This window comes from Haliotis rubra, unplaced genomic scaffold (assembly GCF_003918875.1).
Source record: "Haliotis rubra isolate DU_JTF1 unplaced genomic scaffold, ASM391887v1 Scf502, whole genome shotgun sequence".
NCBI classification, from domain to species: domain Eukaryota; kingdom Metazoa; phylum Mollusca; class Gastropoda; order Lepetellida; family Haliotidae; genus Haliotis; species Haliotis rubra.
In genome coordinates this window covers 105858-126297 of record NW_025767194.1, presented here as the reverse complement: position 1 = coordinate 126297, position 20440 = coordinate 105858, and the positions used below count along the sequence as shown (strand labels likewise).

Sequence of the window (20440 nt, the reverse complement as noted above, 5' to 3'; positions counted from 1 at the left end):
TCTGTTCAAATTCTCCAACTGTTCGGAAATTGTCAAAACAAAATCACTTCCATTTTAATAAAGTAATATTTAAATAGAAACACTAATATACCACCGAAAAAAGGTAAAGGATCACCAATTATTTTCATACTATCATAGTAAATCCTTAATGCAAACACAGATTAACTGCAGTAATGTGAAAAGTATAAAGTGGTACTTAACAGACAGACAGTTCTCTTATGAATGAGGCACATGTTAAACCATTCAGCATTGTAGGCAGAAGTAATCCATGTTTACAACTGAGAAGATTAAACTATTTCAACATCATAGACATAATAAAGAATGATAACAAATATTTATTCAATTAATTTTTACACAAATGTCTCTAAATGTTCCTTCTGTTAAAAAGCCATTTACAAAGCTTCTATTAACCAGGTCCTGTTGTGAAAACATTGCATATAATGTACATGTAGTACAATGATAGTTAATCAAGCTTAACCTAACTTATTACATTCCTTTTATCAGACGAACCAAACTGATTACTTATGTACTGTTACCAGCCAAGGAAGTCTCATATCCCTCTCGAGGTGGTGGGGTACCCTAGCGGTTAAAGTCTTGGCTCGCCACGCTGAGACCCGGGTTCGAATCCCTACATGGGTACAATGTGTGAAGCCCATTTCTGGTGTTTCCCCGCCGTGATGTTGCTGAAATATTGCTAAAAGCAGCGTAAAACCAAAATCAGTCAGTCATATCCGTCCCAAAGTCAAAGAAATCATTGGATTCAACAAATCATGTCTTTTAGCTTTATGTTTCCATAACAACTACTTTCTTTGCTGTTCTGTATTGTGCTCAATCAATTTAATCAACTTTGTAAAGTTTTCTAAAAGTTTCCTGCTCATGGTTAAAATGCAGTTGAAGGTTATTTCCACTTATTGTTGACATAAATGTTGTTTGATTGTCTATATATTGGTATAAACAGAGTTGAGAGGGCACACTGGCTCTTATTGTTTGTACCTCCAAATACAGAAATATATTGTAAATTCTTAAATAAATTTGACAGTCAGAGCCTATAGAGTTTCAGTTATATGGCCTTATGCCTCTTTATTCATCCATTCCATGCTTGAGGTGAACACTCCCTTTACAAATATCACATTCATTTACATCAGAACATGCATTCAAACTTTCAAAATGTTAAGAACCAGCTGAGCACATTCCGGCACCTTCTTCGGCTCTGTGAGTTTCACTAGCCTGACTATGGGATTCTGAAGGTCCAGAGACTGAGCTAGTGCTAATGCTTCCTCATCTCCAGAGAGGATCGTACCAATGCTCACAATGATTCTAAAACTTGCTTCATGGTCTGGTGAGGCTTCGAGAATACTTTGAGCTGCAGAGAGGCATTGTGATTTCCCTTCAATGTCCTCTGTTCCACGAAGAGCAATTGTGTAGTTCAGTATGACAGAAGCAATGGCTATCTGTACATTCTTGTTGGTTTTCTTGCAGGTCAATGCAGATCCTAAGAGAGTGTCTCTATTCTCACATAAAGCTGTTCTACCCTGCGACTGGGAGAACATGTTGGTTAGGCATCTCAGAGCCAGCATCTGGCAGGCAGGTGGTTTGTCAGGGTTGATGAAGGAAATCAGTTGTTGTACTGAGGCTTGGTTGCTGAAGACCTGGTTGACCTGGGGATGCTTCACACATACCCTCACTACATCTAGAGCCGGGAACACCACATCTGTACCAACATTGTAACAATCAGTGAAGAATGTGAGCTGAATATACATTGGTTGTTAGTTCTGGTGTACACCAAGTCTGGAAAAGTGTAACAATCAGAAAATAGTGAGGACTGAATGAAGCACCAATGTTGATGCCACCACCACAACTTCCCAACAACACACGTGATGACACCATTACACCTCCCCCATCTACACATCACACATGTTGGTGCCCCCCTGATCAACACATTCCTCTTGATGTCTCCACAACTCCCCAACAACACACTTCACAACCTAGCCATACCTCCCCAGAAGTCAGAAAAGCTATTCACTTGATGACCCCGCCATACCTTTCCATAAGCCATTCGGGCTATTAACTAGATGACCTACCATACCTCCCCACAAGCCAGTGAGGCTACTAACCTGATGACCTACCATACCTCCCCACAAGCCAGTGAGGCTACTAACCTGATGACCTACCATACCTCCCCACAAGCCATTCAGGCTACTAACCTGATGACCTACCATACCTCCCCACAAGCCAGTGAGGCTACTCACTTGATGACCCTGTCATACCTCCCCACAAGCCAGTGAGGCTACTCACTTGATGATCCTGTCATACCTCCCCACAAGCCAGTGAGGCTACTCACTTGATGACCCTGTCATACCTCCCTACAAGCCAGTGAGGCTACTCACTTGATGACCCTGTCATACCTCCCCACAAGCCAGAGATGCTACTCACTTGATGACCACACCATACCTATTCACAAGCCATTCAGACGTCTAACTTGATGACCCTGCCATACCTATTCACAAGCCAGTGAGGCTACTCACTTGATGACCCTGTCATACCTCCCCACAAGCCAGTGAGGCTACTCATTTGATAACCCTGCCATACCTATCCACAAGCCAGTGAGGCTACTAACCTGATGACCCTGTCATACCTCCCGGGGGCCAGTAAGGCTACGAACTTGATGACCCTGTCATACCTCCCCGTAAGCCAGTGAGGCTACTAACTTGATGACCCTGCCATACCTATCCACAAGCCAGTGAGGCTACTAACCTGATGACCCTGTCATACCTCCCCGTAAGCCAGTAAGGCTACTAACATGATGACCCCATCATACCTGCCCACAAGCCAGAGAAGTTACTCACTTGATGATACTGTCATACCTTGCAATGAGCCAGAGATACTTACTTGCTGGCCAGGATAGCAACCTCTGCACTGTCTGCAGCTGTTGTTGAGAGGCCGACTGACCCTCAATGAGAGATGCCAAGTCATCAATACTGGAGTCTGGCACCTTGAAGCTGTCTCCAACTGTCCCGTTGAACTCCTTTATCTTGCCTGAACAAAACCAAAATTGTATTGCCACAGGACTTGTTACTGGATTATGCAGTCAATGTGTAGACTCCCTAAAGAGCACTGTTTCCACTGACTGGGGTCATTAACTTCATTGGGTATCCTGACCAAGGATAGCTGATGTCTTACTGGGGAAAAGAGAATCACATCAAACATCATCTTACAACAAATTGTATAAAGTAATTCTCTGGTAATGTAAGTTGTAAGTTTACAAGAACCTCATAATATTCATACCTAAAATCTGTGTGGGGTTGGCCTGGTCGAATGTGAGGAAGGATGTGATTGGGAAGAAGGAGTTGCTGGAGGTAGTGGTGGAGGTGGTGGTGGTGCTGCTGCTGCTGCTGCCAGCTGGTTTATAACTGCCAGAGCCTGAAACACAAAGTCATTTCACCATGCAGATATTCAATGGGAAACTCTTACTATTTCCAAACCTTTTGCATGCAGCATAGCAGGAGAGCAGATTTGACATAACTCTCTGTCACCGATAGGTCATTTAAACATAGCATATCCATGAGCATTCATTAATCAGGCTGATAATGCAAAATATTAGATCCAATTGAGAACAAGACTGCTGTTTTATGGCATGGTTAGCTATTGTAGAGCAGCCTGTAAATGATCAATCCTCGGCCAATCAAAAACGTGTTTACCTCACAATCAGCTGGGTCAAATACTGAAACCATCAATCTCCATTTTAGTAAGTTTTGAGGACAATATAAAAGAATAAGTATGGCCAATAGATATGTCCCTGTCTCACTTGTTTTTCAGCTGGGGTTTTATCAATGACATACTAAGCACCAAAAGCATCCTGTAAAGATGCTACAGTATTGTGTTTAACTCTGTGACAGTTTCCTCACCAGTGAAGGGGTCAGCTCCATGGGTGGCTCCAGTTCCTGCTCCAGCTCCAGCTCCAGGTGCCGCACCTGACCCGGGGACATAACGTCCTTCACCTTCATGTAAAAGGGTCAATAATCAGTCAACAAGCCACTAGACAACAATCAAAGTACATGACTGTCATTAACACATCAACATGAAGCAATACTTATATATCTTACATAGACATAATCTGAAAATGAATATGGACATCTAGTATCTAGAGAGGCAATTAGTTCCAGAGGCAAGGTTATCATATCTAAAAACATTCATGAAAAAATCCAAATAGAATCAGAAAGATCACTATTTTTCCTTGAGCTGAGGTAATCCAAACTTTTCACATCATTCTAGACTTGTGGAGAACTATACTGTATACCGGGAAATTTTCAAGGTACTAAAATTTCGAGGTTTGAGACCCCCAGAGCTTTCGAGGTGATATAAATTTCGAGTTTTGGGGGCCTAAAATATATAAATATTTTAGACAATTTTAATTTCGAGGTTTAATAGAAGAAAGTGGCCAGAAACATGACGTGTCGGACCAATACTCACTGAGCTATCGGCAAAACTCCTAGTAGCCAGTGATAACTGCCGTCTGACTGTTATAACTACCGGTATACCAGTCCATGGCAGAAATAATAGTAATGAAAACAACCCTTTGATCCTTTGTTGTGATAAATGACCCATGAAACACTCTGTCGGCGAAGTTCAAACATGACGCCATTTTTTCTCAGACGATATTGTTTTTTTAACAACTAACTATAAGCATGTATGCATGGGTCTCTGCTGAAACTATGTTGTTGTTAGAAAGCTGACAAGTTGACCTCTTTAGCGAAACTGACCAACTGCACGGATGCCTTACAGCTCCAGGATGTTTGTGTAAACAGCCCTTTAAATGTCCATTTTAAATCCCTACGACAGTTGTAACAATATTTGAATAAAAATATTTACAAAACAAAAACTACGTTTTGTCTTGTGAGATCACCCTTACAGGGCCCTCCGGCCCCTACAGCCAAGAGCAGGTAACTCTAGACCGTAACCTCGCACCTCACTTTCCATGCTGAACGACTGACTGAGTTTAGTTTTACGCCGCTTTTAGCAATATTCCAGCAATATCACGGCGGGGGACACCAGAAATGGGCTTAACACATTGTGCCCATGTGGGGATTCGAACCCGGTCTTCGGCGTGATGAGCCAACGCTTTAACCACTAGGCTACCCCACCGCCCCGCCAACGAAGTCAGACAGAATGTGGGGAGGTGGGCGGGCGTACCCCAAGATGGAATATATTCAAAGAATCTGAAACCGCTACAGGTTAGTTCGATTCTTTTTTATATATTCCTCCTTGGGGTACTTATAAGCATAAGACAGAGTCCTAAAGACGGAGCTAAGGAGTGGCATTCTGTCTGCATAAAACACCCCCGACAAGAAGTGGAATTTCCCAAGCTAAATATAGCAGAAAAAAGCTCACTTACCCGGTCACGTGTCCACCATAGCCAATCAGGCGGGGGCATGAGCCAGGGTCAGGGTCGAACATATTATAATTACAATGCGAAAACCTAGCTAATGTAAACAGTCGAGATAAACCCTCCCTCCCTCCCGTAATCAATCGGAAGTGAAGATAAGGGGTCCCGCAATAAGCCACAAGAAACAAACTGCCGTAATACATCTATTAAGCAAAGTTTCCAATGCAAATAAGTCTAGAGCAGAACGGAGTAATGAAAAGACATGGGAATAAAAAACATCACCACATAAAACCCGTCACCAAGGGGATACGTAAACAAGTTTTTTAAAACCCAACACCAGTGTTAAAAATCGGCATATAATGGTTCATGTCATAAAATCCTCAAAAGCTCAATCGGCTAGAGAGGTGGAACCATGCCCACTGGAGAGAACTGACTGACCGAACCGAGCACGCTCACTGGAGAGTCTGTCAAGTTGGTAATGACGGATGAACGTACTCGGTCGGCTCCAAATAGCCACGGAGCAGCTCTCCTCAATGGCTGCAGCGTAAGCTTTCGACGTAGCATCTGCCCTAACCGAATGAGCTTTCAATCCTACAGGCGGGATACGCCCTGTGTGAGTATAGCTCATATGTATAGCAGAGACAAGCCACCGAGAAATGGTTTGCTTGGTCGCCGGAAGACCAGCCTTAACCCCGCCATAACAACAAAACAATTGGTTATCCTTACGGGTACCCCTTGTTCGTTTGATATAAGCCTTAAGGGTCTTACGGACATCTAAGACGCGAGCACGTCGTAGAGATGTACCGGGCAGGGAAGGCTGAGTGAAAGCCGGGAGCTCAATAGGCGCCGTCACATGGAAGGTACTATCCTTCTTAGGACGGTAAGTATCAGGCAGCCGTATGCTCACTCTGTCTTTGTGAAAAACTGAGCGCGGGATCGGCCGACATTGCGTGAATATCACCAACCCGCCTGCCTGAAGTTACCGCCACAAGAAACGCCGTCTTCCACGTTAACAGCTGGAGTGAAAGAGCCGACAGATTGTGAAATAGTGGACCGGACAGCCAATCAAGAACGATTGACAAGTCCCACGGGGGACTAATCCGCCGGACAACCGGACGGATTCTGTCCACGTCTGCTAAAAAGCGCTGTACAAGAGGGTGCTGCCCCAAGGGAGCACAGTCAACAGGAATATGAAACGCAGAAATAGCCGTAGAATATCCTCGAACAGTTGAAGCCGCTAGACCGGCGTCCAACCGAGACTGTAGGCATTCTAACACAGAGACTAAATCAGCAGAAAAGGGATCAAGAATCCCCCTGTTGACACACCAGCCCGAATAACAGGCCCATCTATCCTCATATTGAACGTTTGTCAAGTTCAAGTTCAGTTTATTCTCAAATAACCACGTTTGGTGGTACAAGAGAAAATCAAACATAATCCATTTAAATACATATAAATCAACATGACAAAATGACAGGTAGAACAGTTTAAAATGAAACATAATAATGCCATAAATTAAGATCTGTTAAGTGATTTGTTGTCTATAGAAAGAGCTGATTGTGGTTTAACCATTTTTGACAAAGAGTTTATCTAATACTAGCAGATATTTGGATAGATTTCTTATTTCTTTTGAATTTCTACTATTAAATATTTTCTTCAATGTTGATAAATTGGGGAAGTACATATGTCTATTTGCTAAATATTTCAATCTAATATCTGTAAGGGCTTCACATTTAAATAAGTAATGAAATTAAAATTAGCCTATTGCTGGTGAGTTGCAAAATTTACATGTTCTGTTTTTCTAGGGATACCATGCCAACGACCAGTTTCTACCGGGAGATTGTGATTACAGGTTCTGTATTTCTCTGGGATAGTAAATATAAGCTGGGAAGAGAAGAAAGTTTTCAAATATGGGAGTATCTTTAATATGTTTATAGTAAAATCCCTTAGAGCTATTTTCAATATCAGCTTTGCAACTTTGTTGGAACTGGTCTTTTAATACAGTCTCCACTTTGTGAAACTAGCCATTGGCATGGTAATGCTTACAGGGTTATAGAACACAAAAGATAAGCCACATTTATCTAATAAAGATTTAACATGATGCATCCAGGGATCAAAACACATTCTCAAAGATACTTAGTGCATATGCATAATTGATGATCAGTTTTGATAATTTCTGCTGCATTCCAGGATTATTAAGTTTATGCCAGTAACAAATAATACGCTTAGCTGCAGTGATATATAAAGGAAATCTTCCAAGTTCTCCATATACCATAAAAGTAGGGGTAGAATTTAAGTAAACCTCTGTCCAATTTCAAAATTTCAAATGTTTTTTTTCAATTATATTTAAATTTTCATATGCCCAAGTTTCAGCCATACAAAAGAATTGGGGCTATCATAACATCAAATGCCTTAAGTAAACAGTCCAACGGGATATTATGATTTCTAGATTTTTTTAAAAGACAAAACATTGCTTTGGATGCGCTTGTTGCAAGGTTTTTGATTGGTAGATTAAATTTCCTATTTCTACTAAATGTCACTCCAAGATAAGTATAGTTATCTACAATTTCAATTTGAGATTGATCCAAGACAAAATTAAGTTTACTATTATTAGCAGGGCCACTTCCAAAAATTAAGACTTTCGTTTTATCAAGATTCACTTCTAATTTCCAGATTTTACAGTATTTGCTAAAAGAATCTAAGGTACTCTGTAGTTCGGATGCGGAATTAGCAAACAGGACAGTGTCGTGGGCATAAAGAAGTACAATAAATGATAGACATAACTGTATGTTTACATTCTCGAGCATAACACTTTTACAACTGTTATCGATGAGAAATTGTTCTAAATCATTTATGAATAAACAAAATAAAAGAGGCGAAAGATTTTCACCTTGGCGGACGCCCGAATAACATTGAAAATAATCTGAGAACTTATCATTTGAACATACACAAGATTTGATATTTGCATACATGTTTTGTATAAGCGTAAAAAATTTACCCGTAATTCCATTGTTAACTGTTTTATGCCAAAGTCCAATCCTCCATACATTATCAAAAGCTTAAGAAAAATCAATGAACGCACAATATAACTTTCTTTTACAGGTCTTTAAAATCTGAGTAAGCATGTTCAAAACAAATATGTTGTCGTTTGAGGAATGTTCTTTCCTAAAACCTGCCTGCGCAGGGGTTAAAATATTGTTTGTTCCCAAGAAAATGTTCAGTCTGTTGTTCAATATACTAGTGAAAAGCTTTCCAAAGCAGCTTAAAATAGTGATTGGTCTATAGGCATTGGGGTCTGATTTCTGGCCTTTACCTTTGTATATAGGTCTGATAGTGCAAGTCAACCATGCTTCAGGCATTATTCCTGTGGAGAATATCAAATTGAAATAATCAACAAACAAAGGACCAAGTAGATCAGAGGAATCAATAAGATAGTCATTTTCAATGCCATCAATACCAGAAGATTTATTTCGTTTTAGCTTTTTGATAGCATGTGTCACTTCTATCAAGGTAATATCATCATTTAAAATGTGATCATCATAATCTTTCATTTCTTGATCTATTTCACAATCAGGAGTAGTCTGTTTACTGTTGATATGCTTGAAATGTTCAAAAAATTCTTTTATGTCTGGTATTTCAGAATTATCATATTTGTTACTTTTTGTTAGTATTTTCCAGAATTCTTTAGGGGAATGATTTAGTTTTTTTCTGACCAAGTGAGAGAATTCATTTTTATACTTGTTTATATGTTTATTCAGACATTTCTTATATTCTTTTGAACATCGGCGCTATTCAGCCGTATTAGAATTCGTCTAACCTTAAAATACCAACGTTTTGATTTTTGAAAGCATTTGCGTTTTCTCGACATTCTTTTTCCAAACCAAGGCTTATCATTGCAATCTCGTTTCGACACTGGTGGAGGCGTCTCACACCAAATGTTGCACGAGCTCGTCAGCCAGAAGGTGCGCTACCCCAGAGGCAAAGTCATTGACTGCATGTGCTGGAGTCGTTGTGACTTGATGTTGATTGCAATAAATGGGTTAATTCCAGGACAGACTTTTTGTTAATATTATTTACAAATGTTTTTGCCTCATTTATGTCATACCGCTTTGGTTTTGTAGAAGTTTCTTTTGGTGAATTGTTTGTTACATTATCCCGCCTATTCTCAGGTGGTTTTGAGTTAGAGTTTAATCCTATATTTAATGAGAAAGTGATGGGAGAGTGAACATCTGAATACAAAGGTGCAAAATCAATAACATCAAAATCACCAAAACATGGAAGACATTGTGGCGAGGATAAAACATAGTCAATTAAACTTGAGTCATTACATGTCACTTTACCTTTATCCTTATCTTTGTCTAGTCTCCCATTGCATATAAACATATTAGTGGTTTTACAAAGCTCTATGAGCTTAAGTCCTGAAGCATTAACCTTTCCTAAATCTTGGTTAGCTTTTGTTATAGGGAGAGAAGAGGCATAAAGAATATTTTCAGGTTCAAAAATATCTGTCATAGTTTCAATATCAATATCAAGTTCTTCAATTATATGCTTGTCAACAGTGCAATACTCTTTCAATAGTCTAGTCCTAGCATTGAAATCACCCATAAGTAAAATGTAATCACTCTTAGCAAGCATTTGTAAAATAGATTGTTCTACAAGGGGAAACATATCATCTTTTGCATATCTAGAACTATCTGGTGGTAAATACACATTACCTAGATAAAGATCATTATCAACATTAAGCAATTCTTTAGATATTCTATACCAGATAACATATTCACATTCATGGTTATATAATGAGATATAGTCAGAAAAGGTGTTTCTTACTGCTAACCCAATACCACCAGACTTCCTACGGAAGCCTGGTCTATGGTGAAGATATAATTTGTAGCCTTCAATTTCTAGCTCATCAAGCGAATCGTTTTTATTTCTTGTAGGCCAATTATATCAGCACTGTTTAATAGAGACGTGAATTCAGAATACTGCAGTTTTCTTCTTAGCCCACATACATTTAGATTAATTAATTTTTAGTTTACTGGCAGAACTTGATGAATCATCATTAGTTGCAGTTTCATTACTAAACTGGTTAATAGATGTAGGTTGTGTCTGGGGTATACTATATTCTCCAGCTTCAGCGGTGTGAACTGACTTAAGGGAAGTTGTGCTGGTGTGGAGTTCATCAGTCTGGCTAGTGGAATTATTATCATAATCATGTATCATAGTTTCTGATGATAATTCTGACACATCAATAGTGTTTATGTTCATTACAGATTCATCATTTACATCATTTGTCAAAGTGTTGTGATCATAGCTAGCATCTTCATTGTTATATGCAGCATCAATTTTACTAGAATCAATCATATGGGTTGAGGATTCATATACACAAATGTTTTTATCTGAGAGACATGGATTTTCAGGGGTAATGGATGTGTTGCTAACAGTGTTAGCATCAACATTATTAGGCATTGTATGTTCAACACTTGTATCATTCACATAAGAAGTTGATCTATACATGTTCTTAGGCGGAGGGATAGCATGACTATCATCACTTATTATGGTGTTGTGATGGGTACTTGAATGGTGATCATTATACATACAGTGTATATTACTATGTGTATCAACATTAGACATACTTTTACACTCACTAGTGTTCACACAAGGAAACATAACACAATTAGTGACAGTCAAAGGAGTAACACAGTGAACAGTGCATGTATTTACACTGAGGTGCATATCATTTACATAGCTGGAAGTATTCACAAGAGAAGATGCTCCAGGTGCACAAGTGTGCACATGTGAGTGCGTAGCACTATATGAGTGTTCCAGACAGATGGGACTCAAGTTCTCAAGACCGCGAAGCCAGAATTGTGTCTGCAACTGGTGCAGGAATTCCGCTCGCACAGAGGCGATCCCTGACAGCGGCCAAGCCACCCACTGAATCCTGGGATTCGGGTGGGGCGCTCCCTTCTGGGATAGGAGGTCTGGTCGAAAAGGTAGCAACCGAAGCCATGTTCGGGCCGACGCATGGGGCGACTGGAGGAACTGTAACTCAGTCCTCTGGACTTTGACGATACGGTCCGGAGCAAGGGAAACAATCCCTAGCTTCGTGTTGAATCTTGCCCCTAAGAATATCAGATCCTGCGTCAGAACGAGGTCTGATTTCTTGAGGTTGATAATCCAGCCCAGTGACACCAGAGAATCCATTACCCACAGTGTGGAGGCTCTGTTTAACTGAGGACCTAAGGCCCTGAGAAGCCAATCTTCCAGGTACGGGTAACTACACCTGCCCTGAGACCTGGCTAACTGAGCTGGGATTAGCATAAGTTTGGTGAACACCCTTGGCGCCGTAGAGATGCCGAAGGGGAGCACACGAAACTGGTAGCACGTCCCGTCGAAGGAGAACCGGAGGTACTTCTTGAACTCGGGGTGCATTGGAACATGGAGGTATGCATCTTTGAGATCGATTGATGTAAGCCAATCCCCTGTCTCGACGGAGGAGATCACTGACATGAGTGGTACCTCCAGTAACTTGTTCAGCCCTCTGAGATTCAGAATGGGTCTGAACCCTCCGTCCTTCTTGGTCACTAGGAAGTAGGTGGAGTAAAAGCCCTCTCCTTGCTGACCCACAGGAACCACCTCGATGGCTGCCTTGTCCAGTAAGGACTGAACTTCGGCACGGAGTACGTCCGCCTTCTCTCGGGAAGTCGGCACGGGAGTGGATAAGGAAGGATAAGTGGTAGTAAGCTGGGAAGGCCGTTGGCGAGAAACGGAGGGCTGCTCCAACAAAGGCTTAGAGTCTTTGAAGGTAGACACGGCCTCCGCGGCCTCCCGTACAACCTGCAATGCCCCAGGGAACAGGGAGGACCCCATTGTGTAAGGCAAAGACAGGAGCGCCTGTTGCGTGGCCGGCGAATAACGCACCACGGATAACCAAAGCCGGCGCAAGCCCATAACGGCACCCATCATCTGGCTGGCACAGCACCGAGTGCTGTCCCGAGCCAGATGAGAGTGGACACCTGTTACCTGACGTGCGAGCACTGGCGCCGACGAATCGGCGCCACAAGCGCTCTGATCCACTAGCTGTCCCTGCAGAGCATACAGGTAGGCTGAGTGGACGGCCACTTTTAATTGCTGGGCTGCGCACAGGTAGCACTCCTCGAAGGACCGATATGCAGGCGCATTGTTAGGAAAAGCTGGGAGGCGCCTGCCCTGCCTGGCCGAGGCCAGGGAAGACAAGGACGATCCCCCTAGAGTGACGGAAGCGAAGACTTACTCGTCCACCACTGGTGGCTCGAACAGCGCCTCCTCTCCAAACTGGTACCGCTTGCCGATGTCGGGCAAATCAAACCGTGTGCGGGCACCAGTCAAGAGAGGATTGACCATCTCACTCACCAGTGATGGCAAAATGTGGAGGCGTGCCTCGGCGACCCGGCTAGGCGCAAAAGCCTCCCCTGGGAGCGGGAAACTCAGCGGGATCGGGCGCCTGTATGGGAACAGCCACCTGAGGCAGGACTTCGGCGATCTTATCCCGAACCTGTCGCAGGGACGAGCCAAAGGAGTACGAAACTCCAACCTCCGACTCCTCCCTCCCTTCATCCTCCTCCATATCAATCTCGGTACAATCCTCGGCCGCCATACTCTCATACTCCTGAGAGACCGCAGAGGATACACCAGAGGCTGAACATGAAGGACTCAAAAGGTCGAGAGACGCCCGAGGGAATGAGTCGCCCTGCTGGGTGGAACCCATGCCAGGTCGCCGAGGCGCCCGAGAGGAACCTGCCGAGACAGGTTTCCCGGGCAGCCCAGACTGACTGCCAGGCGCCGAGGCGACCGCCAGTCAGGGCACCAGGTGAAGGCAGGGGTAACCCTGCATCGCCGGTGCCAGGCACCTGTGACGGACCTGAGCGCGAAGCTAGGTCGCCACAAGGCGCCGAGTGCACGCTATCACCACGGCCTAAGCCAGGATCAAGCTGCCCAGGGGGTGGCGCGTTCTCCGAGCCGATGCTCGGGCCGCAGCCAACCCCCCCAGATGCGTCCAATCCACCCCCGACGACTGGCGCGCTGAGCTCCTTACGGAACCCAGACAACGCCGTATCAATCAGGGATTTCACAGACGACATCTGCTCCTGAAAAAGAGTAGTTAATCAGTCAAAAGTGACAACGGATGCCGATGCAACAGGGGGTGTGTTGGAAACAGGTACATGGGCAGGTTGAGATACAGAAGGAGAATCTACAGACTTAGCAGATGAAGCCTCCTTGGGTAACTTTAGCCCGTTTGGGAGCCGGTTCCGTATGGGAGGAAGCTCCCGAAGACCCACGTTTTTTACTGTGTGAACGTTTGGACGGGGGATCCTGAGCCCAGATATCACCCCCGTCCGAAGCAGGTTGCTGTAGAACAGCTTGTCCACCCGTCTGGACTTAATAGTTTTAGTCGTGAAAATCGCATACGGCGGACAACCCGTTTCGTCATGATCAGTCTCCATTAGACACCTCAGACACACCTCGTGCGTATCCCTCGCGGGAATGGCAGCGAGGCACGAAGTACAGGATTTAAACTGCAACAAGTAAAAAACCTGTGCAGTAACCTACCCCATACATACATAAATATATGAAAAAACATGCATGGGCGACACAACTAATGCAACAATGTAGCATGAAGTTGACAAAAACAAGTAATATGCACTGCAACATAACTAACAATTACGACTTTTAGCGTAAGATAGAAAATGCTAGCAGTGGAAATAACGCCCCTACATGTAACAACATATAAATAAAATTTACTATAACCACACTTAACATTGAAAAACCACATGGGAAGCCAATGAACAGTGAGGCTAGCGAAGGGACCTGTCCGCCATCTTGACACACACTCGGCGAGCCGACCGCGACAGGTACCAAGTTACAACTAGAAAAGATGAATGAAAATGTTCAGAACAAGTCTCCAAATTGCCCATGCAGGGAAAAAAGAGAATCATACATACAGTAGCCGTTTCTGAGACACTCATATTCGTGTTGGGAAATTAAAAACTTCTTGGAAGTGGACCCACGTCTTAAAAGTAAAACGACAGCATGGAAAGTGAGGTGTGAGGTTACGGTCTAGAGTTACCTGCTCTTGGCTGTAGGGGGCAGGAGGGCCCTGTAAGGGTGGTCTCACAAGACAAAATGTTTTGTAAATATTTTTATTCAAATATTGTTACAACTGTCGTAGGGATTTTAAATTGACATTTAACTGCTTATAAGTACCCCAAGGAGGAATATATAAAGCTCTGGAGGTGTCAAACCTCGAAATTTTAGTACCTTGAAAATTTCCCGGTATATGGTATTTTAATTTATTCCCTTGGGTTCAGGAGAAAAATCCCACACCCTGTGGGCACGACAACACATATTCTACAGAGTGAAGATATGGAAATGGATGAGGCCATGGCTGTCTACTGACCGGTGAATGGGTCAGAGTATGATGGATTCTCTGTACCCAGGGTCACTCCTTTAGTGTTGTCTGTGATGAACTTGGCTACCTGGTCGAGGAACATTTGACTGAGTTCATGTTTTTCCAGGAATCTCTGTGCGGCAAACCATGGGTCTTCCGTGATGTTGTATGGCAGTTTGAGAGGTGGCATTCCTTCCTGGATGTCCACGCTGAACACATAGTCATATTCCTACAAGCAGTGAGTGGGATGGGTTGAATGACGGCTTGATCAGTCACATCACAACATGACCAATAAATGTGAGAGGACGGCAAAGACTGGCACACATCTGCATATAGTTCTGTACATCATCACAGGTATTGTCTTCATAGACCAAAGATCATAATCAGCAAACAAAGGCAATTAGTTAGGCCAATCTTGGAAACAAGTTACAAAATAATAACAAAACAACCATAAAAGACTGAACTAGAAAAATGATCCACTCATCAACAGCTCTGTGATAGACGGCTCAGTTTGACTATAAAACATGCACTGTGTTATATTGACAAACTTTACTATGAATAACAACTTCTTTTATCCATAAGTTTGTCAATATGGTACTTTCAAACCTATAAAATGCCACTCAAAGAAGTTATGCATTGTGCTACTGTTAATAAAGATGTCCTGTCCAAATATTACAAATTTGTGACTCATGTACAAAGCAAACTGTCTTCACAACAATGATCTGAAACTCAGTACACTCACTTTGCCATACCACATGAAAGTCCTCAGTAACACTACAGTTAAGAGTTAGACTTAGACTAGCAGATGATGATTATGTTTAACCTGGTACTTGGTATTTCATGTTTAATAGGACTGACTGACTGAGTTCGGTTTTGACGCCGCTTCTAGCAATATTCCAGCAACATCACGGCCGAGGACACCAGAAATGGGCTTCACACATTGTACCCATGTGGGGATTCGAACCCGGGTCTTTGGTAGTGACGAGCCAAAGCTTTAACCATTGGGCTACCCCACCGCCCCATGTTTAATAGGAAAACAAGAGGACAGCATGGTATTTCTTAAAATGCCGGTATCCGGCAGTATGCCTATCTCACAATATGTATTACAATCAATAATATTAAACAAGATCAGCACGTACAAACAGTGTCACACACTTTAGCTCCCAATATATATTACAATACGCAATATATATTGCAATATGGGTACCTGAATCACAATAAATTGTGATATGATATATTACCAATACACAGCCTGAGATGTCAATCATGGCAAACAAACTGAAGAAACAAAACCAATAAAAACTATTGATAGAATATATCATGCAGTGACAGTAGTTATAGATTTGGCCATAAGCACCACCAATAATGTTGATACCGGGATAATATTTCCAAAATTACATCTGCAGCAAGTATAGGAAATACTGCAACCAACATGTACTAAATAGGTAAGTTATATGAGAGCAACCTGATTTCATGTGGTCGGGTGCATTCAGGTTTTGATGTCAGTTCCTTAAACCAAGCCCTGTCTTCGATGAAGATCATATATTTATTTCTCTGATCAGAAGCTAAAGAAAATGTCATCCATCTTGCCCTACCTTGCCTTCGTAGAGCGTCTTCCCTGAAGTTTGTTGTGACCCCCCACTCGAGCCAACAACGTCCCCAATCTTGGTCCAGCTGGCCTTGGCTGCATCCCACTGGTACAGCTCGATCTTGTCACCCTGCCGCACCATCTTCTGCTGCCCGTCCTTGCGCCCTGGAAACATATAAAAACCATGGTGTTTCTTTGTTCTGATTTGTTTGTCAGTTCATTTCCCGCCATTGTACTGGCAGTCTGTTGACAATCAAGGTTAGAACATTGTCCATTTGCACAAATTGATTAAAGCAATAGCGATCATAACACACATATTATAACATACACTAATGATATTTGGAGATTGATTTGAAGCCAGCAGACACTGAGAGAAATGAAATCAACCAAGTTATTGGCCACCAGATCCATTTAGTTGCATATAACAAGCATAAGTTCCTACGCTGAATACCTACTCCAGATTTAGTGAATTAGTTGATGGTGCCGTTGGTTTTCCAGCAGAAGTAGGGTTTTCTGTTTGGAATATTATGACATGGCCAGTGTTAGAGCCATATTAAAACTGGTTTAGAAGATTGTTGTCATTGAAGGGAATATGAATAATGAGGTCATCTGTCTACAGGGGGATGGAGGATGATACTACTGATGGACAAAGGGTCAGGATTTAACCTTTACCTGCATAAACAACAACAAGAAGAAAAGACACAACATATTGCCCTTTCCACAGAGCTAATCCACTGAAATTCTGTGCCGCAGAAATACAATACCTCTTTCAGACAAAGCTCATGGACTACAAGCTGGCCAGTGCTTGTTCTATCCCCTTTATGCTGAGGGTCAAGCAGGGAAATGACTACCATCTTTTAACGTTTTTTGGTATGATGCACTGGGATGGACATGCGTTCACCTCTCCAGGTAGATGCTCTGTCCACTTGACCACACAGCTGAAACTATTGGGAGGCCCAAGACGTGAGGTGAGGTGAAATGGGGTTTAATGTCACACTTTGCTCATATGACGATTTGCATGCGTGTGTATGTGTGGCTGCTTGTACTAGTCCAAACTTCAGCTGGTTTTATAGTGCTAGCTCACTGAAATACTATGCCGCAGTTAACCATATTTTAACGTCTTTTGGTATGACGCAACTGGGGATCAAACCCAACACCTTCTGCTCTCTGGGCAGACGCTCTAACCACTACACCACTGAGGAGGCCCATGAGAGTTGGCATAGTGTCACAGAACAAATAATTTGAATTTAGATATATAAGTAATGAAACCTTAGATTAATCGAAGTAATCCAATGTTTACTGAGTATGTGCCTATAATCAAAAGGACCTATTCTTTATGACAGAGTCTAAACAATGTAACAGATAAGAATGGTCACAGTGAGGTGAGATGAAATTGGGTTTAACGTCGTGCTTGAGAATATTTCGCTCATATGACGACGTGCATGCATGTGTATGTGTATGTGCGGCTGCTTGTACTAGCCCAGACTGCAGCTGGTTTAATAGTGCTAGCCCACTGAGATACCATGCTGCAGTGAAGCATGAATACCCCACTCAGACACATTATACTGACTCCAAGCCGACCAGTCCTTGTTGTACCCAATAATGCCGATCGCCAGGCAGGGACCAACAAGTACCATATTTTAACGTCTTTTGGTATGACGCGGTCGGGGATCGAACCCGTGCGACCTTCCGCTCTCGGGCAGACGCTCTAACCACTACATCACGGAGGCGGTTCGTCACAGTGAGACATAACTGTGCTGTAACTAGGGTAACAATTATTGGCAAGACTGAAATAGATCAAAAAGTTTGAGGTAAAAGTCATGTTCTATCCACTTGACTTCAAAGATCTGTTGTCAACACAGAAAGTTTACTTGATGAATGTTTCTGCACAAGATCTTATTACATATATTGGGGTAGAGAACATTAATGACAGACCTCATACTCATGCCTTCCAGTGAGTGAGTGAGTGAGTTATTATTTAACGTCACATCGGCAATATTTCAGCCATATCGTGACTAGAACATTTGACATTGAAATAGAAGATATATATAATAATAATATAGATATTACAAAACCTGCCAACGAAGGACAGTAAAAATACTAGATAATCACAGATATGAATATAAAACTAGCGAACAAAGCTAAAACATTTCAATTAAAGAAGACAATACAATGTAAAAATGGGCTACAGATTGCCAACAACTGAAGGTAGATCACCATACTAGGGACATGCCTTCAAGGGTTACACAGGACACAACATGGACATTGCAGAAGTCTGGTATTTGCTTTTGTTCTTTCTTTAAATTGTATAGTGTTATAACATCAAACAGGTGTTTTACCTGGATTAATTAGAACTTCAGGACCAGGTATGTCTTCTGTCTTGATGTCGCCCACCTGTGCTGGAACTGTGGATGCTGATACCTGCTCCTCATAAGCTTGCAGTTCCTCAGCTGATGCCATTCGCTCTGGTGCTGATGTGAACACTCGTATGATTCCATCACTACACAGAAAGAAACAGGATGTCACAGCTAGTTACAGTTAACATTTAGTTACAGTCTGCAATGTGGTTTGTTTACAGCACAATACAGCCATGTGATTTGGAATCAGGCTGACAGGGATGTAAGAAGCAATCAAACTACTGAAACACTGCAAATGTTCATGGCTTTCATATTTCATGGTCTCGCCTGACAGACCACCTGTTCACATTATGAACATTGTGCCGTGTCAAACAAATAAATGAGCCCGATCAAACAATGTACAAAGTTGCCTTTTAAAACAAGGAATAGATTACTGGGTGGGTATTACAGTCTGGATTAGTACTGTGTGAATCATTTGATTTATAGCATCAGGGGTGGAAATAACCCATTGCCCGACGTCCGAGTCCAGTGTTTTTTTCTGTCGGGCAAGCAAATTTGAATATCACACTGTACCGGTGTCCAGTTGACTTTCCAATGTTATTTATGTTGTTTATTTTAAAAATCAACAAGAATACGGCCGGTATAGTGGAAAAATTATCAGGGCAAGTGATTTTACATGTGCCACTGTTCCGGAGTACACTAGCAATTTTAAAGTTATTTCCACCCCTGAGCATCTGGTTTATAACATGGAGCAAAATCTAGGGTATAGAGTGAGTAAGTACAGTTGTATCAAGCACAGCAGCTAGATATGGGAGACAAGCCTGTAGTGATACAGGCCATAAGACACATACCACCTTGGAGAAACCCACTGGAATGAAGAGAAACCTAGAATCATAACCAAGGCTCAGGAAGAAAGGTTTCTGGCCGAACATGGCTCAAGGCGTAACTCCACACAGTGAACTGCAACCCTATACCCACCTTAGACATCCATGGCTCCACATGGATATTGAAAAGAGCCTTAATATGTCCAGCAAGCATCATCAGGAAATGATATACCCTCTGATCTGGTACCATTTGGACATGGAGTTTGGTTACTTTGGGACTGTTCATAGTTTATGGTTAGGGGGTTATGATGATTTTTATGGAGAAGCATGAACAATGTGAATGGAAACACACACCCAATAAAAAATAAAAAATAGAAAAATAAAAAAATGTTCGGTTTTACGCCACTTTTAGCAATATTCCAGCAACATCACGGCGGGGGACACCAGAAATGGGCTTCACACATTGTACCCATGTGGGGATTCGAAAATCCAGGTCTTTGGCGTGATGAGCCTAAGCTTTGACGACTAGGCTACCCCACCGCCCCGATAACATAACAAATAAATAAAAAAAATAAAAAAAACATGTACAAAGTGACCCTACCCTCCCTTGCATTTCTTGTACAAAATCAATGACACCCCCCTCCAATACATGTGTTACAAAATTGATGACCCCCACCCCTACCTTTACAGAACAAAAGGTGACTTCCCACCCCACCCATAAATTCATCATCCCTCCTGGCCATAAATTATGAACATTCCCTTATCAGAATTATGCCTGACTTTTGAATCATTGGCATTGGCTACCTTTGTTCAACATGTCCTTGGTGGAGTTAGGGTTAATAAACATAACAACATGATAAAGC

At 42.3% G+C, this 20440-nt stretch overlaps 1 protein-coding gene across 2 annotated transcripts in view; it reads right to left on the bottom strand.

Annotated features, from left to right (window-relative positions):
• Positions 1 to 322: 322 nt before the first annotated feature.
• LOC124291925 (phospholipase A-2-activating protein-like) overlaps positions 323 to 20440 on the bottom strand; it is a 28680-nt gene continuing 8562 nt past the window's right edge. For both annotated transcript variants that reach the window (XM_046728996.1, XM_046728997.1), the window contains 7 exons: positions 18736 to 18896; positions 16404 to 16561; positions 14818 to 15037; positions 3906 to 3998; positions 3286 to 3420; positions 2890 to 3036; positions 323 to 1711 (listed from right to left, as the gene is read on the bottom strand). In XM_046728996.1, coding sequence (XP_046584952.1) covers positions 1155 to 1711; positions 2890 to 3036; positions 3286 to 3420; positions 3906 to 3998; positions 14818 to 15037; positions 16404 to 16561; positions 18736 to 18896 — 1471 coding nt within the window. In that variant the 3' untranslated portion in view covers positions 323 to 1154. The remainder of the gene's footprint in view (positions 1712 to 2889; positions 3037 to 3285; positions 3421 to 3905; positions 3999 to 14817; positions 15038 to 16403; positions 16562 to 18735; positions 18897 to 20440) is intronic.